We start from the raw sequence: 24603 nt of genomic DNA, 5'->3' as shown, positions 1-24603 counted from the left end.
CGCAAGATGGGCGGGGATTCCGCTCGGCCTCCAATCGGTTTTTTCGGGGACCGGCGCCGAGGCGCGCGCCGGTCGCCTGGCGGCGGCGCGCGGGCTTTGCCGCGCAGCGAATCAGCGCGGGAGGCGCGCGCTCGAGGCGGCCAATCACAGGGCCGGGCTCAGTGCGGAGCGCCCTCTACCCCCGTCCCCACGTTCGAAACTCCCGGCCGCCACTCGCCGGGCGGCCGGTGTAGGGCCGCGCCTGTTCGTCGCTTCACGGCCACGGGAGGAGGCGGCTGCCGGGCGCCGTGGGCTCTCAGCGATGCGGGTATGAACCGAGCGGGCCCGCGGGCAGTCGGCGGGGGCAGCGCCGCCGCGCTTGGCCGGGTCCCTGCGACCCATCCCGGAGCCGCGAGGCCGCCCCCAGCGCGCCGCCCCTTTCCCGCAGAGTGACGGGCGATGCAGCCAACCGGAGGCGGCGGCGCTGTCAACATCGCGGAGCGCGAGGAGCGGCCGCCCAATGAGAGCGCGGGGGCGGGGCTTGGCCTGAGCTGGGCGGGGTGGCGGAACTGCTGCGGGGGCGCTGGTGAAGGGACGGGGCCGTGGAGGGGCCGCGCTGAGTGAGGGTGACATGTGAGGGGCGACATGTGAGGGGCCCGAGCACCGCGGGGCGAGCGCGGCGCTGGCGAGCGGACGGGGCGCACGCGGAGCCGGGGAGGGGGTTACGGACTGACGGGAGGCGGCCCCGAGGGAGCGGACGTGGCAGAGGGGTCCCTGAGCCCTCGAGGCCCGGGCGGCTCCTGAAGCGCTGCAGCCCCGCACTGGTTGCGACCTCTGAGGGTCCCTCAAGGTCCGTGGGGAGGTGGGGCCTGGCGGCGGCGGGCACCGAGCCGCCCTGGCACCGCTGAGGGGTCGGGAGGAGTCGGCTCTGGCTCAGGAAGCGCTGCAGAACCTCACGGGCTGTGTGTCGGCGTTTGCTCAAAATCAGCGCCGATATTTCTGAGTTACAAACACCTCGCCGCTTGTATTTTCCCATCCGTGCCCCTTTCTGCCGCTGCGTGGCCGTGTAAGGGCCGCGCTGTGCTGTGCGATCCATGGGTGACAGCGCTCCCGCAGCGCAGTTACAGCTCGCTAATATTTTATTTTATCGAGAGCAGACTTCTAATGAGGTTATGAAACGAGCCCGTGCCGCAGCTAAGTCCCACCCATTTGCTGTGCTGCCGAGATAGGCCACCCATGATTGCATCCTGGGGATTGGGGGTGACTGATGCAGCCCCCGTCCCCTGCTCTGACACTCCCAGCCTCAGCCGTAGCTGTCAGCTATGACAACCTCCAACTTTTGCAGGCTTCTGGCCTCTAGAAAATGAAGAAAGCCCTGGTTTTTTTTCTTCTTTTCTTTATCCCACAAAGCTCTGCCAGAGGGATGTGTGTGTCTGTGATAACTTCCTTCCAATTCTGGCATTTTCAGCCCTACCCAGAGGAGATAGTGAGTGAGTACCCAGAAAACATTTCTGCTAAAGCCAAGCAGGCTCCAGTAAAACAGAGGAAAATAGGGCAGTTGTCCATCAGTTTCCTTCTGGTAAAAATATTTTATACTTCTGAAATTATTTGAGATATATCTCCAAGAACTTGCAAATAATGAATCTGTAAAACTCATCAGCCCTGTAAAGAGGAATGGTTGTGCTTTGGAGGTGTTATTCTTCTTTAAGGCAGCAGGAATTTATTCTTAGCGTTACCAGACTACCAAGATGATATTTCTTAATGTCTCTTTTTACTCTCCATCCTTGAAATGATCATAAGGTTTCTCTTCAGTGTTAGAACACAGGCTGAATTCACCAGGGTCTACAACATGCTGAAATATGCCCTATGTAAGAACTGGTTAATTAATTATTTCAAGGGTTTTCTTAGTGAAAGTATGCAAACTTTCACTAGAAAGTGAAGAATATTTTAGTCTCTCTACAGCCAGTCTGCTGTGAGTGCTGTAAGACTGTGGCCCAAGTGTTGTCTATTTATTTATTTATGATGCTTTCAGTTAACCAGCTGCTGTTTTCAGCCACTGTGGGATTCCTGTTTGACTCCTTTTTTTGTTGTTTTATTAATTGGTCAGAAATGTAGCTCAATTTTTAAGCTTTCTGATTTAATGTTACATAATAACAGTGAAACAAGTGATCTGTGAAAAAAGTAAGCCAAGCATTACACTCAGAAATGGCAGAATTGGTCGACCCCACTCTAAGTCAGCTGATCTCGGTTTTATTATTTTTGGTGAGTGTGTTTCTTCTAGTGAAGGTTCAGATCCTCAATCACATCTAAATACACTGATAATAGGAGATTTCACACCTTGCACATGGTCTGTGGAGCCCCACATTTAACGAAAACAACCAATCAGACCCTGAGACCACGGTTTTACCTGGAATGTTTTGCATTCAGCCCCTTCTCCAGCCAGTCTGGATGTGTTGGGAACCCTTGGAGCTGTGGGAGGCCCAAGGCTGAGTGAGCAGCACCTGCCTGCAGGGCTGGCCCAGGAGAAGGGAGGAGCCTGGCTGTGGAATATTTGCACTTTCTGGGATGGTTTAGCTGAAACAACTGTCTCTCCAGTTCCAATTCTATTTCTTCATATAATAAAGTCAAATGTTTTTTTTAAATAAAGAGAGTGATGTTTATTTCTCTCTGCTTTCAGGGTAATGTCTTACCTGGGACTGAGATATGGAAAAGAGCAATGTGGTGAATTCTGTACAAGAAACCCCTTTGTGCTCTGCAGACTCTGATGGCAGAAACACCCAGAGCTCTGTCTGCAACTTGAATTCTAACAGGTAACGTGCTGAAGGAATCGCTAACAAATACTCTCATTATTTTGGTTCTGCTTAGTTAGCATGCCTTCACAGTAGTATTGGTATTAAGGTGAAATTCTTATTTCAACACAATGAGAGTCCTAAATTGAGTGTATAATTCTGGCAGCATGGCATATGTAGGGTATTGTTTGGGCCACTGTGTTGCACACCTGACACAATAAATAATGGAGCTGTTTTCCTTGTGTTTCTCTAGACATCCTTCATCCAATCCCAGTGGAGTTTCTGGTTACTCAGGGAATACCAGGTTCTCATTAAAGCCTGGTTCTGTTGAGCTGCTTGCCTCCTTTATGCAAGATATCCAGAACATTGGACATGCCAACTCAGAAATTGTGAGGAACTGTGAGGTATTTGATATTAAATTTTCTTTTTTAAAAGTGATATTAACGTATTTGCTTTGCATTTTGGAAGACAAATCTAATGATACAATTCAGCAGCAAGATCTGGGTTTATTCCTAATGATGGGACAGATCCTTTACAACAAATGAACTAATCACCTGGCTGGATTTAACTGCAATTTTATTTCAGTGTTTTACAATAATTCATCTTTATATCTTGGTGTTTAATCATATAACAATTTAATATTAATCATATATATTGTAATATAATATGGATCTGAACATTTTTTTCCCAAAGTTACAATAAAGATAGGAAGTTCTTGAACTGAAAAATTTAAACCATTAAAACTGTATCACATCAAACTGGTCTGAAATTATCCTAAAAATTAGAAGGGCTTTTTTTAAAAAGGGTTCTGTTTTGCTTGACTTATTTATATAATCCATGTGTAAAGATGTGTAGGTGATTAGTTTCTTTCCAGATTTAAACCAATGCAAAAATAATGATGTAGTTTCAATGAACTAATTCTCCAAAATACTTTTTGGAATGTTTTTTGTCCTTTGTATTTTAAATTTTATCAGTGTATTTGGTTATCATAAGGAGCATCAGTTTTGCACACCATGGGTTTGTTGCAGATTTTTGAGCTCCCTGGCTGGGATCCATCCAAGTGTGTGTTGACAGATGCTTAATTTGGGTTCTCTTTAACACCTCCAGGAACAGAATATTGATGTGTGTGTCCCGTGTCCTGTGCTTCAAGCACCAGGCTCCAGAAACATTAGCATCAAATAGTTTTTAAACATCAGATTTTGCCATCTTTCAGGAATGCTGTGTATTTGATTTTTTAAAAAAAATAATCTCTTAGTTTCCATGACATAATTATGCATCCTGGCCTTTAGCTGCATTGCTGAGGGGAGGAGTTTCTTACTGAAGTGGATGGACAGAAGGGGGGTTAATTATCAATTTTAGAATTGCCTGTAATTAATGGAACTGGAATCAACCTTTCCAGAATCTGAGTGCTCTTTGCTGGCAGCTGTTCCTACTTTTAGTTTCCACTGATTGGCATGGTGGGGGCTGAATGTGCTGTGGGGTGGGCAGCCACAGTGCTGTTACTCAACTTTGGATTATGCCAACACCCAGGGATAGGATTGCAAAGCTATTTGTAGCCAGAGAAAAAGGTAAGAGGTGCAATATTTCTGTGCTTTAATTATTTCACTTTGTGATTTAACAGACAAGGTGGATACAGCTACTGAGACTGGTAGAAAAACAATGCCAGGAACAAATAAATGCCCAGCAAGAGCAGTTCCACCACCAAATCCAAGTAAGTGATGACTGCTCATGGAGCTAGATAAAGCTGAATGATTTTTTTCTCTCTCCAAAACAATGCAGAGAGGCAGTTAATGGAAGTGGATGACTGGAGTGCTGTTTAAAGGGAGCATATTTGAGACAGCCTTGGTTAATTAACAAAGTAACTGTTAGGAACCATTTCAGGAGTGATTTGTGGATTATTTGTTTTCAGTTATTTTGTTTTCACAAACATTTGGTTCAGAATGCTCACCTGATAATGTGATTTTGTAGGTACAAGGTTTTTATGAACTGTTAGACTGTATGATTTCTAATTTTGAGCCAATATAGCTTTCTTTTCATTAAAAAAAATGTTATACAATTTATCATCCCCTCATCCAGAGAGTATATAGCCCAGGAAAAGCATCACTGTAATAGCTGAACACCTGTTTCACCTTCAGTTAAACAGTTTCCTTTCTAAGAATGAAAAACAATCCATGGGAAGGTTCATATCTTTGCTAAACCTATTTATCCATTAGAACAAAGCAATGTGTATGTATCTATAACAGACAATAAAAACTATAAATATATAATGCTTAATTTCTTCATCATTTTGGTTGCTGTTTTTCCCTTCCCTTTCCTGATGCCCTCCACACTAGTAGTAATCAGCAGTTCCTGAACTGAATTACCAAGAGGTACTGTCCTTTTATCCTATCTCCTGTTTCTCCTGCCTCACCTGCCCCCCTCCCTCCCATCTTGTTCTTTTCCTGTTTCCTTACCCTTGTTTTTCCTTCCTCTTACTGTAGTGGTTTGATTCACTCGTTGCTGATCATAGTCTTTACTAATCCATTGTGTTGGCTTTGCTGGTTTTTGTCTTTTTTTAATAGGAAAGGTTACCTCTGGAAGAGCTGAGGGTGTGGTGTCAGCAGGGCTGTCTCACTGCATGGGGTGCCACACTAAGTACAAAATCAACAGCTAGAACTGAGCTATTTTATGCATTAAATAAAACAGATGGGGCTGTTCCAAACTTAGCCTGGTGTGCCAGTGGTCTAGGGAAAACACTGAAACACAGGCAGCTCAGCACATTCTAGTGAGAGTAATAAAAAGACACAACAACAACAACAACAACAACAATAATAATAATAATCATCATCATCATCATCATCATCATCATCATCATCATCATCATCATCATCTGCTTTTTGTGGTAGAAAAGCAAGGTGCTGGATCAGCACTCTCATGACTCTGAGATAAGTTTTGCTCCATGCTGGGTTTCAAGACCAAGTGTATTAAAATCTCCATCCCTGTGAGAACAGAGATAAAAACCCTTGAATTCCTTTTGGAATCAGTGGGGGCAGCCCTTGGCTTATGTGATCTATGCAAAAAAAGATAACTGTGCCAGGGACAAGCTGGATCATCCCATGATCAGACTTTATCAAAGAGATTTTAAAACCAAAATTACAATCCCAAAACTGTAGAACGTACATCTTATTTTTCCATTTTTTTTTTCATCTCTTGCAGTTATTTTTGACTATGCAAAAAGAAGTAAAAATGCAATTTAATTGGAATAGGAGCCTTTCACTTTTCCTGCACAGGGAATGACAAAGATTGAATGTCAGCAGTGAATCTGATCTTCTCTCCCCCCACTCCAGTTCTGTTCTTTCCCTTCTTTTCTCCCTTCCCTACCTTCCTGACAGCTGGATTACAAAATTGAAATATAAATGATTGCTGCAGTCATGATTGAAATCATTAGCAGAACACAAAACTTTGTAGTGGAAGGAAACTTCATCCCAAGTTTTTTGTTTGTTTATTTTGGCAGGGAAAGGCTGAACTGAAATTCAGTTGTTTGTTCTATTGCAAGTTAATAAAAAATCTGAGGCTTGATCCTGACTAGCATTACATGTAGTTTCCTCTGAAATTAAATATTCTTTTTTATTTCTTACTTTGAGAGAACAAATCATTTTTGTTCAATTTGTTCTCTCCAGTTGCTATTCACATGTGAGTAATGTACTGTAGTTCTGTGAAAAAACACGAGTTCCATGTTCTTAAAATTATTGCAAGTTTTTTCCTTCTTCCTTTCCTGAGGGAATTAGTTTGAAATATATTCTTGAAAACAATTCTGTGCTCTGTCCTGTCATGTGCAAGAGTTGTGTGCTCCTGCAGTTCAGTAATCTCAGCTGAACTCTGCAGAAGTGCTGGCCACAGGCACAAATGTGAAATCTCTTCACAGCCCTTGGCAAAAGCATGAATTATTTCTCAGAGCTGTTTCAGTATTTCCAGAGCACAGCTGTAAAACTTAGAACTTCAAAAATTCCTGACCTAATGTACTGAAATAAGTCTTGTAGGCTAAAGAGCAAGTGACCTGTTAAATCCAGTGATGCAGTTTTGGGTTTGCTCCACTCCATCAGCCACCAGAACAATCAAAAGGTAGAACTTTGTACCATATGAACCTAACAGCATAACATCCAAATTGGGTTTTTTAAAGCCAAGTTTTATGCAATAATCTTGCAGAGGTACATTATTCCTATTCTCATGATAAGAGTAATGGTTAATTCTTCCATCAAAGCATCCTTGCAATCTTTAAAAATGTGTATCCAAGTGAAAAAGTGTTTCAGACCTAAATTTAGCCCAACACCTGGGTAGTTGGTATTTCCTTAGCTGGTTGGTAGGTAACTGTAGTTCTGAGGGCAATTAGTGAATACTTTCATGCATGTTTTTTACATGAATAAATGACTACTGAGACTCGTAATTCACTGCATGGAATTCAGGATTGTTCCCATGGACATTTTACTGTTATTTTTACTGTTTTATTTATATTTACTGTTATGCACAGTATGTATTTATCTACTTTATGCATGAGATGTCTGCACATGAAAACTTGGAGTTACATGGAATAAATACTCTAAATCTCCCGCTAATAACACAAATAGAAGATGCATCTAAACAGGAATATGTGACTTCTGGCAGGATCTGATGGGAGTTGTGCCTTTTCCTCCCCCCGTGCAGCTGATTCAGGATGAGCTAAAGCAGCTGGTGAGGTTGCAGAGCAGCAGCACCCGGGCCGGGAGCGGGGCTGTGCCCTCCCTGCCGGGCCCCATGGGGATGTGCTCGGAGGCGTTCGAGGAGCAGGAGAGCCTGGGGAGCCGCCTGGGATCCGGAGAGGGGGAGAGCCCGGCCGGGGCCTCGGGGCTGCAGCGGGACTGTGCGGGCACAGAGGGCTCCGTGAACAGCGAGCCCTCCACCAACAGCGGCTACGGCTCCCTGTCCACGGCGGAGCTGAGCCCTGCCCCGGCCGGGCCCTGCTCGGCCCTGCCTCCCCCCGGGCCGGGGCTGCACGGGGGCCGCCTTCAGAACCAGGGAGAACTCCCAGCAACAAACACACAGGAGAATCCTTCATCAGGAAGGAGAGAGAGCTTGGTTTTTCCTACTGGGTTGGAGCATAAAGGTGATGAAGATCATCAATGTGGGAAAAAAGCCAAGTAAGTGATAAACTTTCTAATTATGGTAATTTATTATAGACAATCCCCGTTCAGTAAAAGCTGGTGGTCACTGGGGGCATGCCTGAGTTGAATGGAACCTCTGGATGTTCTGCTGCTTGATAGATAAATATATTTATTTAGCCTGATGTTTCTGAGTGATACAGGTCTGCATCTCCAGTGTTTAGCTGTTGGAGATACACTTTGAGGAATTTCCCCTAAATATATGTGTGTGTTTCTTACCATCTAGTAAATCTTTAACGTCATGGGCACAAAAGCTGAAACAAACCCAACCAAAAAGAGTAACTGCAGATGAAGGATGTGTGAACTCTATGCAAGAAAATGAGAGAGTGAAGAGATTACCACTTGAGAATGTAAGTCTCTTTGTATTTCATTATGTTTTTCTAATGCTATTCTTGTGACTGGTATTTTTTCAGAGTTACAGCATGTTCTCATTCAGCATATACTTTCATATTTTAAGCATTTGAGTTCCCATTCACATATTTAAAGTTCATGTGGGCATAGTTTACTTCCTGGCTCATTCCATATTAGGCACAGAGCTATTTTGGTTTATTTTATTCATTGCCTAATTTTTGTCTTAACCCCTCCCTGAGTGGCACATGTTCTCTCCTTCTAGAGATTAGGCCACACTCTCAGCTGAGGCGTCAGGTCATGGTAGTTTATTGTGCCCTGTAATTTTTAAAGGATCTTTGATTTCAGCTGGTGATTCCTCTTCTGGCACACAGGATTCTTTGTGTGTTAAGGCATTAACCACTTTGCTCAGGACAAAAACAGAGGCACATGTTTTAGGAAATACCAGTTTAATTATGTGGATTAGCTTAGTTCCACTTTTGGCTATGATTACCCTCAATATAAATGCTGTAGGTTTGGATCATGCTGTATAATTGTATTTAATCTCTTTGCTTAAAAAGACTAATAACATTTACATGCAATTTTAAACGTTGTATCTTTGTTTTGGTTTTTTTTTCCTTACCTTGTGGTTTTTCCTTCTGAATTTGTTTTTCCATTGTAATTGTAGACAAACCTTACTGATGCTGCTTTGCCACCATACACTTTTTACCTCAATCAACCCGAGGAAAGTCCAAATTCTGTAGTGTCAGAAGCTTCAGGTATAGTTAATTTCTTGTGCTTAAATTCCTTTCTTTTAAAGTCTCATTTTTAAAACTCTTACTGGAATGCATCCCCAATAACTTCAGGGAGGTGAGGAGGATTTAAGCACTGACAGGCTTTGCTATAGCATTAATTCTGTTTCTTGCTTCTGTTTTCAAACTGATGGCAGCTCCTGTGTATTGCTGCTGGCAGATGTAGGACGTGCAGCAGTTGGGATGTTTTTCCAAATTTCTCAGCATTTCAAAGCTGAACCTTGTGTTTAAAGCTGTTTCATAATGGAATTAATGTTAATATGGTAGGATATGAAACATTAGCATCAATGGTGTGGTAATTACAGGAGTTGATGGTAATAGAGGCAGAATTTCTTTACACACTGCATTATTCTTTCTTGTCTGTTTACACAGTTATAGAATCATGTAGACTCTATATGATTCTCTAACTGTGTAAATAGACAAGAGCAGAATAATGCAGTGTGTAACCTGGTGATTCTTTAATTTGGGGAGAGGGTTGCTTTTTTTGTGTTTTGGTAAGGCTTAGCTTTGTGCTTTTGGGGGTGTATGTGAGGGGTGGTTGGTGGTGGATTTGCATGGGTTTGGGGGTTGTGGTTATTGGGGCTTTTTATCAAAGCCAGACAACTAATTCACATATTTTGATCATAACAGGGTGGATTCATTTCAGTAACAAGCAGGGGCACAGAGATGCAGCCCTGCAAACTCTGTATAATTGTTGCTTCTTCACAAGCCACTGAGAGAGGGACACATTTAAGAGACTGGAGTGGGATTGAGGCTGTGTCTGTTCCTCTTGTGCCATCCCTCTTAGTCCTGGTAGTTTGTCTTTGCATGCTGCAGAGTGCTGCACAAAGTGAAGAGTTTGTAATATCAGGTGGCTGCCTGGGATTGTTCCTTGGGTGGTGCCAGTTTTAAGTGCTATACTGGAATCGTTAGAAATGTAAGTTCATGGTAAATGAGGATTTGCCCCTTGAACACCAAATCTGTGTATTTGAACTGATTTATAGCTTTTATCCCTGGTGCTGGATGATGTGAGACTGATTATTGTTGCCTGTGCTTTGCATTGAGATTTTCTAACTCCTGGCCTGGTAATAAATGCTCTAATGACATCCTTGAGCAGTAAATGCAAATAACTAATGTACCATTCTTGTTACTGACCAAATAACATTTTACTAATGGGTTTTGGATTCCTGTTCTAGAGCTACCAGCTTGACATCTGTAGAATTAATTTTCTGGTATTTTTTTTTTTTCATCAGGACTTTCATACTGGAAGTTAGATGAAAAAGAGATGTATCACACTTTGCCAGAGAATTTCGGAAGTGACTTGCCTGATGTCTTCTCCACAAAAGTATCACCAGTTCAGGTAAACTTTGTACATGTTTAAAAGTTATTATGTAGTTGCTTTTTGTCTTTGCTGTTTGCCTGTGATGGAAAGAACTCTTTTGTTATCTCAGTCTCTTATAAGAGAGACTGGGATTATTCCTGCACCCCACTAACCTCCCTTGAAATTTACTGACCTTTTGTCATTCAAAAGGAGCTGTGTATAGGAGATGAGGAGTGACTAATTAGTATGTTAAAGGTGCATGTGCCTTGTTAAAAACCCTTTTTTAGCTTGAGTGAAGCTGTGTGCTCTGAGCTGCTTTATTAGCTAAACCCGCCCCAGAACTCGCTTATCTTTGTTGGGGGTGGAGGATTGTGTTCAGAAGAAGTAATGTAGCAATTTTGCCTGTTGAAGTTGTCTTCTGCTGATGAAAGGAAGTTGTCATCACTGAAGGATATTTATCATAAAAGACAAAGGGAAAACCAGCAGCTGCCAGACCAGAGTTTTACGCCTTCTTCCCAGCCAAGCCACCCACCAGAGGTAACATCAATTTCTTTACTTCACGGATCAGTTGAGGATGTGCTGGGCATGTTTCACACGGCTTGGCCCCTGCTGCCACCTCCAGTGTTGTGCTGGAACAGCAATTTGAGCAGCTTGGGAAAGGATCCAGCTTGGAGAACCTCTAAGAACAGCCTGAGCAGAGAAACACCTTTGCTGCACAACCTTGAGGATGCCGCAGGGACGGATCCGCTGCTGCTGGGGCTGCAGCTGCTGAGCTGCACCTGGAACTGCAGCGCCAGGGTTTGTTCCACCCATGGAACAGAACAGGCACAGCTTGTGGAAATGATTCTTTCTCATATCTATTTTTTATACAGCTCTCAGTCCTGGACATAACTCAGGAATGGTGGCTGCTGTCTGTACTGTTTAGGTAATTGATGAAGTGCTTTTGTAACCCTGCAAAGTTATTGTTTCAACACACAGGCAGACATCATAATCTTCCAGGCTGCATAACTGAAATTTCAGAGGTTTTCTAGAAAGCTACAGATCTTGGATATGTCCTTTATTAATGGAAACTTAGAAACTCAAGTTGCAGTTATTGGGAATGTATTTTGTCATTTCAGTGTTGCAGAAGTGACATTTCATTTGTCACTTCCAAATGATTGTAATAATATTCAGTATAATACCTGCAGTATGTTCTATGGTTTACTGATGCCTTGAGATAAATCTTGTTCTTGTAAATGGAGTTAAATCACAATTTTTTAGCATTGTAACTTATTTCCTAGATCTTGACGTTGGACCCGACCCTGCATATGAAGCCAGGCCAGCAGAACCAGGGACTCTGTTTTTTCAGGACTCCTGCAGACTCTGCTCCCTTTTCTCCAGACTCTATGGCAGAGCCCGGATTTCCAAGTCATTGTGACACAGACTCTTTTTCACAGACAAGTCATTCACCTCAGCTGGATGATTCTCCAACACACCCTGCCAGCAGCAGGGCTGTGCACTTGGACCTATGGAGAAATCACCCATTCCAGAGTGAAAACAGGGCCAGGTCTCCCTTCCCAGTGGCTCCCAGGGATGCTGACAATGATCATTCTGTCAACGCTGAGGAGGAAGAAACTCTCACTCTAACTCCATCTTCTCTTACTCAGTGTGCTGACAGCACTTTGCCAGATTACAGCCTTTCAGTGGCATCTCTTGAAGATCCTGTGGTAATGTCTAAGTAAGTAATTTTTTCTTTTTTAAAAGTCAAAAGTTTGGTACTTTCATGAAAGGAACGAAACAATGGTAGTGAGCCAAACAAAATACGTGAGTTCTCTTGGTTGTGTCTCTTTATACATAAAAATAAAAATACATCCTTTCTCATAGGCTGTGTGAGGGAGTTCATTTAGGCAGAGAATTTCAAAGTTCTGGGGAGAGTTTTTTTTTACTCTAGAATCAAATGCAGAGAAGCACAGAATTTACTGTGCTTAGAAAAAATAAAAATCTTCCATTCACTGTTGAGGCTCTGATGATTTACACTGGACAAGCAGACATATATTCCATGTATGAGGGCTTGTAAAAAGTAAAGCTTTATTTTGTGTTTGTATATAATAATCATATATACCTGTATATACTTATATACCTGTATATTAGTTTGTATAAATTTGTATATAATAATCATAATATTTATCTCTATTAATGCGAAGACTTCTCTGCCTTAGATGACAAAGCTGTCTTTGCTTTAGGTTCAATGTAAATAGAGTTTTGTAAGGGACATTTCTGTGCTGAGTTCATTATGTCCAAATGAATCCAGAATCCACAAATTAATCCACATGATCGTGTGCATGGCTGGAATTTTCTAAAATTCTTATATTGAAAACAGGATTAGGCAGAGCCTGAGGGAAAAGCACGCCCGACACATCGCTGATCTACGAGCTTACTATGACTCTGAGATCCAGAGCTTGAAACAGCAGCTGGAGTCCAGCCACAGAACTGCTGCATCTGAGGAGCTGAAGCAAATCAATCAGAGCCTTGCTGACAGGTCCTGTTTGTCCTTCTTGTCTTTCTCTTTAGGTGGTGCTCTGTATATTTTCAAGACTGAGTAGCCTTGTTTGCAATGTCTCGAACAGTTTATGTCCCTCTTCAGTTCTGAAGATTTCATGTATCTGTGATACTAACATTTCCCTCTTAAATATAAACTTTGCATTATTTAATGCAGTTGCTAAGTTGTGGCTGCCCCATCCCTGGTTAAGGGGTTGGGCAGGGGCCTCATCTTGTGGAAGATGTCCTTGCTCTTGGCAGGGGGGTTGGAACTGGATGAGCTTTAAGGTCCCTCCCAACTTGAACTATTCCATGTTTCTGTGCAGATCAGCTCACTATTGTTAGACAGTAAATGTGGTCTTTGGACCACAGTTCTTGTTTGACCTGTTTTTTCCTGGAGCCAGTGCAAGCTTCCCTCAGGAATGGCTGGCAGGCAGAGGTACTCTGAGCAATTTGTAATGGAATGATTTTTGTTGGGAAGATTCTGCTCTCCTGTCATGCTGGTGAACATCATCCTCCTGTACCTTCCATGTCACAACCACAGGTCTCACAGGAGCAGTCCTGGTTCATTGGTGCCTTTACCCCGGAGTCTGGGTGCCCCAGCTGTGCATTCCATTATCTACAGCTTGAGTGTTTGCTGTACAGAGAATATTGATGTGATTTCTGTATAATTATTGACAGTTAAAACACATATTGCACATTTAGACAGCTGAAATACTGCACAAAATTTATGTATTCCCAGTTTCCTTCTCATCCCAGTCCACCACAGCCCTTCTGAGCAGAGACACTGGTGGGGCTGAAAAATGTGGGAGGAGATCACAGACTGGGCACCAAAATTTGTGGGGATGCTTGAGGAAGGAAAAAAGGCTATAAAATGTAGGTTTATTATTTGTAGATTTCAAGAGCTTGGTGTAATCTCTGTGTTCCAAACAGGTGTGACCAGTTAGATTCAGCTCTGAATGAAGCAAGTGCTCACATAAAAGCCCTTGAAAGTAAGAATAATCAACTAGAAAAGCAAGTGGTAAGTATCTGTTCTTAAACCAAGTTGCTTTTTAAGTAAAAGGGTAAAAGTATTAACTTTTTCATTTATAAGTTGATCAGTGTTTCCATATTTATCTCTTTTTATTTTTAACCTTAAAACCTTTCCCTTAATCTAAAACATCAGCCCACATGTTACACAGTGACTTTCCTACCTGAGTTTCTTAGGATTCCCTACTTGAATCATCATCACTGTTGCTTGTGAACTTTTTTTCAGGTTAGCAGGGATCAAACAAAGTCTAAGAGTGAAATACTGGGATGCGTTTGTCCCATTCCTCTTTAATTTTCTTAATTTATTTATTTTGTTTTAATTACTTTCTTACTTGATTGGTGATAAAAGAAATCTCACGCTGGAGCAAAAAACACCTCTTTAGGTATATTTGCTGTTTTTCTAGCTAGGGCAGACCTGTTTGCTTGTGCATAAATTAATGCATACCTGCATTAATTATTATTCTAATTAATTAATTAATTATTAGTCAGGTAATTATTATTAGTCAAAACCCAGGACACTTTGTCATGACAGTTGAACTTTGTCATCAGAGTTAGACCTGCAGAGATTAATTCCACTTTCTTTAGGCATTTTTCTATGCTGGGAAGTAAGTCTGTCAGATGGATTGGAGGCTTTACCTCTAGATATTTAAAATCTATACAATAAATACATTTTGGGTGGGTTTAATCTTCATTTTCATTCTTTCCAAGTCAAAGAAATGAGCAAAAATCTTGTTTAGTTCATGTACAGGTGTATCCTGGTTTTCTGTGCGGGCGATTTCAAGATAATTCATTGAAATTAAAAATAATCTTAGAAATAATTAATCTGCCAGGAAAAAAGGATGTTTCAAACACTCTAAAGGATGTTTGCTGTCCTGCAGGCAGATTGGAGGGAGCGTTTCTATGCCCTCAGTGACAATTCCAAGGCGCTGCAGGAGCGGCTGGAGGAGATGCGCACGAGCCACAAGGAGAAGGACAACACCATCAGCCGCCTGCAGTCCCGCCTCAGGGAGCTGGAGGAGGCTTTTGAGAAGGCTTACAAGTTATCTGACAATAAAAACACAAGGCTCCAGGAAGAAAACAAAATGTTTCAAAATGTGAGTAAGGAGATGGACTTTGGTGTTGGCAGGGGGGTGGCAGCAAGTCCAGGTGTGAAAAATACTCTGAGTTTACAGCTGGGAAGTCTTAAGGCACAACAAGAAAACAGAAATTCCTCAGCTGACTCCTTACTAGGCTGGGTGTTGGAGGGCACTGTGGACCTAAAAGATATTTAAAAGCAATTATTTAAGGCAGCAAATGGAGACTTGATGTGGTAACCCTTGCAATAGTTTGTCTCAGGAATTTTATTACTCTAGGTTGAAGATACTGCATGAAATTTTAGAAAGTAATTTTTCCTCTCTTAAGCTTGTTGGAGATGGACTAAACTTTTCATAGCTCATCCCAACTTGCTAGAACTGTTCATTGTGTGTGATTTTAGTCTGAATCTAAGGAATTGCTCCTCTGATTGTTTAGGAAGAGCTTTATGGAATGTTTAAATGGACTGGCAGAATGGGTATTAGCTGGAAGAGCTACTTCATGCTTTAACTTCTTTTTTACAATCGAAATTTCAAAAGACAAATTCACTTTTCAAGTCTCTGAGGAATCTAACTGGTTCATTCATTCAGTTTCTTTAGAGACAAATAATTTGAAAATTAGAAATACATTCTATAAGTAGCTCTGTCTCCTCCTGTCCTGTCTATAACTTTTTGTTCCAATTGGAAGATGTTGATAAGAAGAAGTTAACAAATACTATTAAAGTACATTTTGTATCCCCTGTAGTGCTTCTGCATGTGTTAGCCAAGCTGTTGAGATGATTTTACAGCAGCCAACAAAACTGTTAATTGACTGTGGTCTCACTGTGGGTTGGTGTTCTTTTGTTTTGTTTTAGCTCTTAGGAGAATACGAATCCCTTGGAAAAGAACATGAAAGAGTAAAGGTAGGCACACAGTGGATAATTAAAAACCTAAACATGCAAACTTTCTGATAATATTCCAGATGAATTAACTGAAATATTTTGAAAAAGCTCAAACAGAAAGATCCATATTTGTCTTTACTGGTAACTTTCTTCTTCGGAGTCCTGGAGGGAAAAGGAAGGAAACTGGAATTTGTTATTTTCCAGTCGTAGGCAGCAAAAATACTGCAAAGTCAAAGCTGAAGAAATTTAATGGACCCTTTGAACTAGGAAGGTGTAATTGATGTGTTGTTTCCAAGACTGATGTGGAGTTACTTGGGTTTTATTTAATGCACTTCTGCAGTTTCTGGACTTTTTACATTTTTCTTTGTGTCCTCGTAGGATACATTAAATACAACTGAAAACAAATTGCTGGATGCAAACACAGAGATTTCTGATTTGAAAAGGTAACTGTGAAACTTATTATTGTTTTAACAATATGAAATACAAACTGTGGGCTAAATGTCTGCTCCCAGAGTGTGAGGGCTGTAGATCTTTCAAGTTTAATCACATTTTATGAAGCATTTCATGTTGCTTCATGCTACTGGTACAAACTACAAATCTCATTAATTTAAGATATGCATTTTTTTCTACTTCTCTGCTTCCTCAGCAGTGTTGTCTGGTCCTGTCTTTCTGGCCAGATTACCTGATTTATTTAACTTCAAATTCAAATACATATTTATATCCATATTTAGGTAGAGATGCATAGACAGAAATGCAGCAGTTGCTCTTGTTCTCCTGCTTCATCCAGAATATCTGAATAAAATGAGCTAAACTCCTAAGAAATATGATGTTTATTTTATGCCATTTAAATCATCTCCTAATGCATCTTTTTAAGGACAATTTTAAAACTTGAAGCTCAGCTCAAGCAGGTGGAACACGAAAACGCCCTGAAGCTTCGCCATATAAGTGAAAATCGTTTAAGAACCTCTTGTGCCAAGTAAGTGAACATGAAGACATGAAAACAATGTGTTTTAGAATAGCTTTGGACATGTTTTGGCTAAAAATGGATCAAGATGAGGTCAGTCCATGGGCTGAACTGGATTGAACACACGTGATGTAATCCAGAGGTTGGATGCGCCAAGAAATTCTTAAACCCAAGTGAATACTCTGCTAATGCATCTCTGCCTTGCCAGCTGTGCCTGCTCCTCACAAAGCAGTGTTTGCTGGGTCTCAGCTGAATTCCCAGCTCCACAAAGATCTTGGGAATTCATCTGATAGTCCAGTTAGGCATTGGAGGTTTTCCTCGTGTGTCATTGGTTTGAAAGGCTGATTCCTGCTCACTGTGGTTCTAAATAGAATTTGTACAGGTAACCTGAGAGCAGAGAGGAAGTTCAGTTAGAATGAACACTCTGGTTTGAATTGGGATTTATGTTAAGGAAAGTCAAGTTGATCTGTGCTCTGCTTTTGTTTGTTTGAGGGTTTTTTATCCCATTTTAAAGGCCTGAAAAGCTTTGTCCCCCCTCTGGTTTTTGTTACTCAGTTCTGGCCTGGTCAGTGTCTCCCATTTCAGCACTGATGCTCTGGAGCCCATATTAATGACAATTAATGTGGTTTGGGGATGTCCATTGGGATGTGTGGAACAGGGGAGATCAGAATTTTGGTGATTATGAGGACAGAAATATGTATGTATTAATATATTAAAGACACAGATTTCTGTTTAGAGCTCTTTTAATATTTATGAACCAGCCCTGTCAACAATGAACAGAAAAAAGGAAGGCCTGGACATGGCAGACCATGTTCATCAGGGAGGGGGATGTGAGAGCCAATGTGGATTTAGAAGTTAATCTGTCCCTAACTGATCCCAGAGGCTCAAGGGAAGCCTCATTCCAATTGAATGCCCAGCAGGAAGATTTACACAATAGTGCCTCTAGTTCATAGCTTGGGTAAACAAGTCCCCTTTTTTCCTAATTATCTGCTTTCCTGTGTATAGAAATCACATTTTTCTTTTGATATCTCAAGATGATGGTCTACTAATTGATACTTATTAGTTGATATTTGTCACTCTCGGGTTATCAACGCTGGCTTTTTCTTGTTTTTTCTTTTTTCTTTTTTATTTTTCTAATAATTGTTGTCCAAAGGAAAGCTGGGATCAGATGCTCTGAACTACTGCAGTAATCTCCACCAAATGTTTTCATTTAATTAGTTGAGATCTACTTGCAACCCAAACCTGGGTCTGAGTAAGCAGCATTAAATTACACGAAGATCTTTGTGGAGCTCTGCATTCTGAGCAGATTGTGTAATTTAGACTGAAACCTCAACATATGGCTTTTTTTTCCCCCCAAATATTCTATTTTTACCTTGCAAGCATGTTTTTAAAAGTAGTTACTTTTCCCACAGTATTTACGAGTTTATTGTATATTTGTTTCTGTTTACTGGAATAAATCACAGGTTTTTCTTAAAAAACAAAACAGAAACAAACATAAACCCCCCCACTCCCAAACTCCAAAGCCTTTAATAATTTTGGAGCTTTTTATTCCCACAGCAAGTTGGGAACTCCTGATGTCAGCAGGAGAAAGTGGTTGATACCAGGAGCTGAATATTCCATTTTCACTGGGCAGCCTTTGGAGGGCCAGGAGAGCCCCAAAGACAACAGGCTGGAAGAAACCTATATTCCTTCTAGGTGAGTTGGTTTCTGAAACCTGAACTAAACTAAAATCTGGACTAAAATTCTCCACGCTTTTTGTTTATTCTGTTCCTGTTTGCGTATATGAAATAAAATAAAATACTTGATTTTTTTTTTCCTTCCACCACCTCATATTATTCAAGGCACCATTCTCCTCCTGAGAAAGACTCCTCACAGGAAGACTCTTCAACCAACACAATAGGAAAGAAAGAAAATGAGATGTCTGAAGCACCAATTATAAAAGCCTTTAAAGAACTTGAAGAAGGAAAAACCCTTAAAGATTGGGGTACACAGACAGAAAAAGAAGATGCACCAGCTAGTAACTCTTATTTTTATATTCCTGAACATGTCTTTACTGGCTTTTCTCTGTTTGCATGTCTTTTGGCTTTGCTATTTTCAGCATTCAAGTCCACCAGGCTTCAGTGCTGGGATAAAAAAGGTTTTGGCATGCAAACTTGTGGGGTTCTCTTAAGAAAATTCAAAGTTAGATATCTTAGTGATTTGTTTAGAATAGGGGAATGCAGAGGTTACTGTTAGGTCTCAAGTTGAAGATTAGTTAATGTGTCCTTTTCTATGAATATCTCAGTATTTATAAACAGTTAATGGAGTCCTAACAAGGTCTGGCTGCTGTAAATCCATTTCAGTTTCCATGGTGTTTATGGGAATGGAATTGAGGGACTGGGACTGCCCCAAGCTGTAACAATGATTTAGAGAAAATGCTGTGTCTTTTTGAAAATCTTGTATTCTGGGCCTCAGGCAGGTCCTTCAGCCTTTCCCAGAAGATGCTTTTGCCCTGATTTCCACTGTTTCTCTGTTCAGCTGTGTTACTCAGCATAATTTCTCTCTCACACACTGCAGAGATCCTTTTTCATGAGTTAAATGAAACATGAATTTCATGTTCTGAGTAGGAAAGAGACGTTGAGCAGAACAGCACAAATGACGTTGATGTGAGGGATAAAAAGCTCAGTTCAGGGGAATATTTGTGAATTCTTGTGCTGAAAAAGATTGATTAATATGAGAACTTTTTTTTTCTTTTCATTAGAACCATCAACTCGACGTCAGACTGTGGGGTTTGTTGAACCTTCTTTGGTTGCAAGCAGATCTCCAGAGAAAGGGAGAGACCAGCACAGACCCAAACGGTTCAGCTCCCCCTCTGGCCAGAGGTCATCGTCCCTTCCTCCTGCCAACAGGAAATCCAACACTCCCAGTCAGTGCCTTGCTCAGCTTTGCTTTGTGTCCCTCAAAAGGCAGAATCAAATCATGAAAGGCTGCTCTAGAAAATGGAAAAATAGGGACAGGGTTTCTGCATTGTTCTGGCAGTCTGAAAAAGTCATGTCTGTAATCACAGAATACGTGAGGGTTCTAAGTTTATTTTCATTTTTGCATGTTGTGATGCACTTCTCATCTAATGTAGATAAACATGCAGACAGCTTTGAAGAGCACTGTTGGAAGCTGCAAGCACACCAGTGGGAGGTACTGCACTGGGGAGTTTGAGGTACATAAACATTCTTTGTCTTTTGCAGCAAGAAGAGAGATAATGTTGGCACCAGTGTCTGTGACATACAGCCCAAAACGATCTCCCAAGGAAAACCTCTCTCCTGGATTCAGCCATTTGCTCAGCAGAAATGAAAACTCAGTGACAAGGTAAGAGTCTGGTTGTGTTCTGATAATTTTTAGAGCAGCAGGATGTTTATCCAGGCTTCACGCTGCTGTTTCTTGTTCATTAAATATCCTTGAAAAGGAGTTGTGAAGATTTCTGATTATAAAGCTAAGTTGTGCTTTTTAAAATCTGGCAAAGAAAATGTAGAATGATTGAACAGGATTTAGAAGACTTAGTCTTCTTCTAAAAAAAATTGTTTATTCAACCAAAAGGTGAAAAAGTAGAAAAGAATGTATTGCTTGGTACATGACTGCTAACAAGTAATTGCTGTGTGCTTCCTGCTCTGTAGGTTTGATATACTTCTAGATGACCTGGAAACTGGTGCTGCTTCTACTTTACAGCACAATAATCCAAGGAAAAGGCTCCAGTTTCAGTCACTAGATGATGTAGAAGGTAATCTGTCAAAGTGGAGAACTGTTCTTTATTTTTGTACCACAATTCTTTCCACAGTGGTAGTAGCTGCTTAACTAGAAAGCTGACTCTTTACTCTGTGAAGTCCAACTTTTAAAAATCCTCTAAATCTTGCCTTATTCCTGTAGACAGAGAAATCCTATTCATACAGAATTTTATTTTTATGTATATGTGTGCGTGCACAAACACAGTGGAACAAGAAAAATAATTAAATTGAGAAAGAAGGGCAATACATTTCCCTGTGCTTAACTCAGTTATCCAATGCATATCTTAGTGGGGTCTATATTAAGATGTACACACTGAGTCATGCTAATAAAATCCTATTGCTAAACATTGCATTATGGACAGCAAAGAGTAACTTATAAAACCAGTTGTTTCAGATTTTTTGAAATGGTTGATCTTTTCTCACTTAGGTAGTCCTTGTCACCATCTTCTGCTTTTTGGTTTTATCCATGCTCTTACTTAGACTGGTGTTTGCATGACAACCAGTCAGCTTGGTGATACTTTACCAGTAAAAGTAATTCCTAATTAGTACAACACAGGAATCTGGTTGTTAACCAAAAAATATGCTGTGTTTCAAAGATCCCCTAAAGATGACCCATACAAATGCTTTGCATTCCTTTGGGAAGCTGTTCAAGGCAAGGACTGAGGCTTTGCTCTTGCCTCTCCTTGGCTCATGCGCTGCCAAAACCACACTGCTCATGCTGCCATTAGTTTCTTTTTCTGTCCTGTGTAACAATTTCCCAGATTATTACAAAATAAATAAAACTATTCAACTGTTCTGTTGCTAGGAAGGCAGCATTCAGGTGTCAGGCAGAGCCCCTGTACTGAATCTGTCAGTAATGGAATGAAGAAAGCAGCAGCAGCTTGGGAGGAGAGGAGCCAGAGACACGAGGCCGTGCAATCACCTTGTGAGGAAGACTTCAAGTACACAGCAAGGATTCCCACTCTGGCTGAAACTGAGAGGCTTTTTGATGAGCTGACTCACGAAAAGCAACAGGCAAAGATTATTTTTGTTTTCAAGTTGTGACAAATAGGAATTGTTCTCTGAGGGGTGAGGGATGGAGCCTTTTATCCATGGAATGTGTGGCTGAAATTCATGCACAACTTCAGTGTCACATCAGGAATGTGCCATTGTCCTTCCCTGTCCCTAAATTCATTAAAGGAGAATTTAAAAAGGAGAGTCCCTGTAACAAACCCAGTGTGGGTGGGGGTTGGCACAGTATTATGGTGTTAAAGAACAAAACTTTCCATGTAGCTGTGATCCATACACCTCACCTCTCCTTCTGTAAGAGGACTTAGGAAGGCTCATATTGGCTCTTGAAACTAATTTACAGCTGAAGTGTTTTCTGTTATTAGATTGAGGCTGCACTCAGCCGAATCCCTTGTTCTGGTGGAAGAATGACCTTGCAAGCAAAACTAAATCAGGTGAAAAAGCTTCTCTGTATTACTGTTCTCTTCTGTTCTTTCACAACTGAGAATACATAATGTAGAGGAAAGATCCTCTGGGTAGTGAGTGTGATTACTGTGGGAATTTTTATATTGGTTTTTATATTATTTAATATCTTCTATTTTTTGTACATGGGATGCATTTTGCCAAATTACTGCAAGAATAGTCTGTTCTTGTGCTAAAACTGAGAGGGAGATAAAGGCAATGCATTAACAAAATGCAGTGACTATGAAATAGATCCCTGAAGCTGCAGAGAGGGTGTTGTGCTGTAGGGGAAATGGAAAGGTTTCGTTTTTGTTTGGTTGGATATTGTCTCCTTGAAAGCACAAAGTAAGAAGGTAAAAATAACTGGTTTAGGTGGAATACAGGGAAGTGCTGTCTGTGGAAAACTCTGCAGACTCTTTTAAGAAAAACAAGTCTCAAAGTTATCTTATAGAGGTCTCTGCAAAGCCTTCAATGTCAGCATTTCCTGAATTGTGATCCCAGGGTGTGTTATCAATGTATCAATTTGAAATTAAAAGTGCATTCCAGTAAATCAATACTGCCACTCATTACAATGATCAACTGTTTCCTAAATATGCTTATTTCCTAAATATGCCTAATATTCCTAATTATCAGCCTGTCCTAATTCTTGTCAGGTTTCTCTCATGGAGTTTTGTAAGTCATGTGCTAAAAAAGCCAAAAAATACATAAAAATAACATGACAAGTTTGTGGGTCCGGCTCTGGTTTTTGGGTGATAACAATGCACCTAAGGCCTCAAAAGAGATACCAGGAATATAGGAATGATAGCAGTTTCCTAATTTTAGAAGGATCATTGGATTTCACGATACATTATTAATGCTTTTTGTTCTTTCTTTTTACTCCTCCTTTTAGGAAGCCCTGGAAGATCGTTTGGAAAGAATTAACAGAGATTTGGGGTTAATACGAATGACTCTGAAAAGATTTCATGTTTTGAGAACCTCTGCAAATCTTTGACAGTTCTTGACTGCAAATATAGGGGTTTTTTTTTGCACTAATATATAATGATGCACTCAGTAAATGCAAATTGTTTTGTATTTTTATAAACCCTGAAAAGTAGTTTTGCAACCATGTTACCCTTTACAAACAGCAATATTTTGTACTTCAAACAGCCACCTCTATTTTAAACGTATTTTGTTACACCTGAGAAATCAATGTTTATCCTGTATTGTAATATTTTTAGAAATATTAATTATTTTTAAATAGTGATATTCAATTTATAATATGAAACTAAAAGGCAGCTTGTTTTCAGAAAAAAAAAATGATAGTGTTACCCTTTTGCACTTGGTTTTCCTCCACCATTTTATAAATATTTATGGTGTGATGTAAATATCTCCTTAGCCAAGAGGAGATTTTGGACTTTAATACAAAAAGCAACATGAGTTACCTGTGTTGGAGAGAACCACTGTTGTGTGGTAAATCCTTTTCATTTAAACCTTTACCGTGGGTGTTTGTCCTTGGGACAGAACTGTGAGCAATACTCGCACCGTGGCTGCCTGGGGCGGGCACATCCTTCTCTGGTGGACGTGAAGCCTCCCAGCAGTCCCATGAGGGGTGTTTTGATACTGTGAGTGCCAGGATCCACCTGGCAGCAGCCTCCTGCCTCCCAGGGAACAACTCAGCTCCAGCTGACACTCCAGGACTGGAACTCCTTCCCTGAAGTTACCTGGTTCCCTGTGCTAGGCTGGGTTTTGTGCCAGTGTTCTGTTTGTGTACATTTCATGTCTTTGTGAACATAAATTAATTTTTCTTGGTGAAAAAAATACATATTTGCCAGTTGACATGTTGTTGCATTACTGTCCAACATTGATATTTTGGTTTGTATTTTAATATTAAATAAATGTTTAATTAGATTCTTTCCTCCTGCCCAAGTACAGTAATAGGCTCTGGGATATTACATCAGAGATAATGTAGGTTTTAATCATATTGTGTGTTTCAAATTCTGTCCTTGTTCAAGATGTTTGGCCACCAATGATGTGATTACAGGGCCAGAATAGCTGTCATAAAGGAAGCTTGAGAAGGTCTGATTCTAAAATTAGAGTGCTGTGGTTTAAGATATTTGATGAGGAATTGTCCAACCCATGCATGGTCTTTTCAGAAATTCTGTAGTTTTTGCAACCCTGTGGGTACTCCCAGTGCAAGATCAGAGCTGGGGAGAAGTCAAGGATGGGAGCTTCTCGTTTACTCCTTTACTCTAAAATGCAGCAATTGGGTCTGAATGCTTGGAGAGGAGTTGCTCCAATGTATTCTCAGTCTCCACAAACAGATGTACAATTCTGATGGCATTCCATGTTCTCACTGGTAATTTTTACTTAGAAGGGGTGAGGGGTGGAAAAAGTAATCTTTTCTTCCCTATATAACTCGATTCAGCTGCAGTTTTCCTACTATTCTGTTATTAACAGGTACAATTTTAAAGCATTCTTCAGAAATATCAGTCAGCCAGCAGGATTTTTCCAAGGAATCCATCACAGGAACAATTCATGAGTCCAGTAATGGTCTTGTTTTCTTTCATCAGTGCTACAG

At 40.9% G+C, this 24603-nt stretch overlaps 1 protein-coding gene across 2 annotated transcripts; it reads left to right on the top strand.

Moving 5' to 3' along the window:
• The first annotated feature begins 199 nt into the window (after positions 1 to 199).
• Positions 200 to 23933, top strand: MPHOSPH9 (M-phase phosphoprotein 9). Of its 2 annotated transcripts, none has more exons than XM_066562369.1 (24): positions 200 to 307; positions 2657 to 2789; positions 3022 to 3157; positions 4390 to 4479; positions 7449 to 7921; positions 8169 to 8292; positions 8958 to 9048; positions 10314 to 10420; positions 10793 to 10918; positions 11662 to 12098; positions 12741 to 12899; positions 13832 to 13919; positions 14806 to 15021; positions 15852 to 15899; positions 16257 to 16321; positions 16753 to 16854; positions 18400 to 18537; positions 18684 to 18859; positions 19583 to 19747; positions 20064 to 20184; positions 20490 to 20593; positions 21403 to 21611; positions 21971 to 22039; positions 22936 to 23933. In XM_066562369.1, the coding sequence occupies exons 2-24, from the start codon at positions 2683 to 2685 to the stop codon at positions 23035 to 23037; spliced, it is 3453 nt and encodes a 1150-aa protein (XP_066418466.1). In that variant the 5' UTR covers positions 200 to 307; positions 2657 to 2682; the 3' UTR covers positions 23038 to 23933. The 2 variants fall into 2 exon arrangements, with proteins under 2 accessions (XP_066418466.1, XP_066418465.1); XM_066562368.1 differs by having other exon boundaries at positions 3022 to 3172.
• The last annotated feature ends 670 nt before the right edge of the window (positions 23934 to 24603 follow it).

This window comes from Molothrus aeneus, chromosome 18, assembly GCF_037042795.1.
Source record: "Molothrus aeneus isolate 106 chromosome 18, BPBGC_Maene_1.0, whole genome shotgun sequence".
In the NCBI taxonomy this organism is placed as follows: domain Eukaryota; kingdom Metazoa; phylum Chordata; class Aves; order Passeriformes; family Icteridae; genus Molothrus; species Molothrus aeneus.
Note: the sequence above shows the minus strand (reverse complement) of the source record. Positions and strands in the feature narration are given on the sequence as shown.

Excerpts from the sequence above, each read along its gene's own strand:
- MPHOSPH9 (XM_066562368.1), top strand. The coding sequence starts at position 2,683 with ATGGAAAAGAGCAATGTGGTGAATTCTGTACAAGAAACCCCTTTGTGC. Across the intron at positions 10,919-11,661 it reads AGCCAAGCCACCCACCAGAG|ATCTTGACGTTGGACCCGAC; the intron begins GTAACATCAATT and ends CTTATTTCCTAG. Across the intron at positions 18,860-19,582 it reads AAAAGAAGATGCACCAGCTA|AACCATCAACTCGACGTCAG; the intron begins GTAACTCTTATT and ends TCTTTTCATTAG.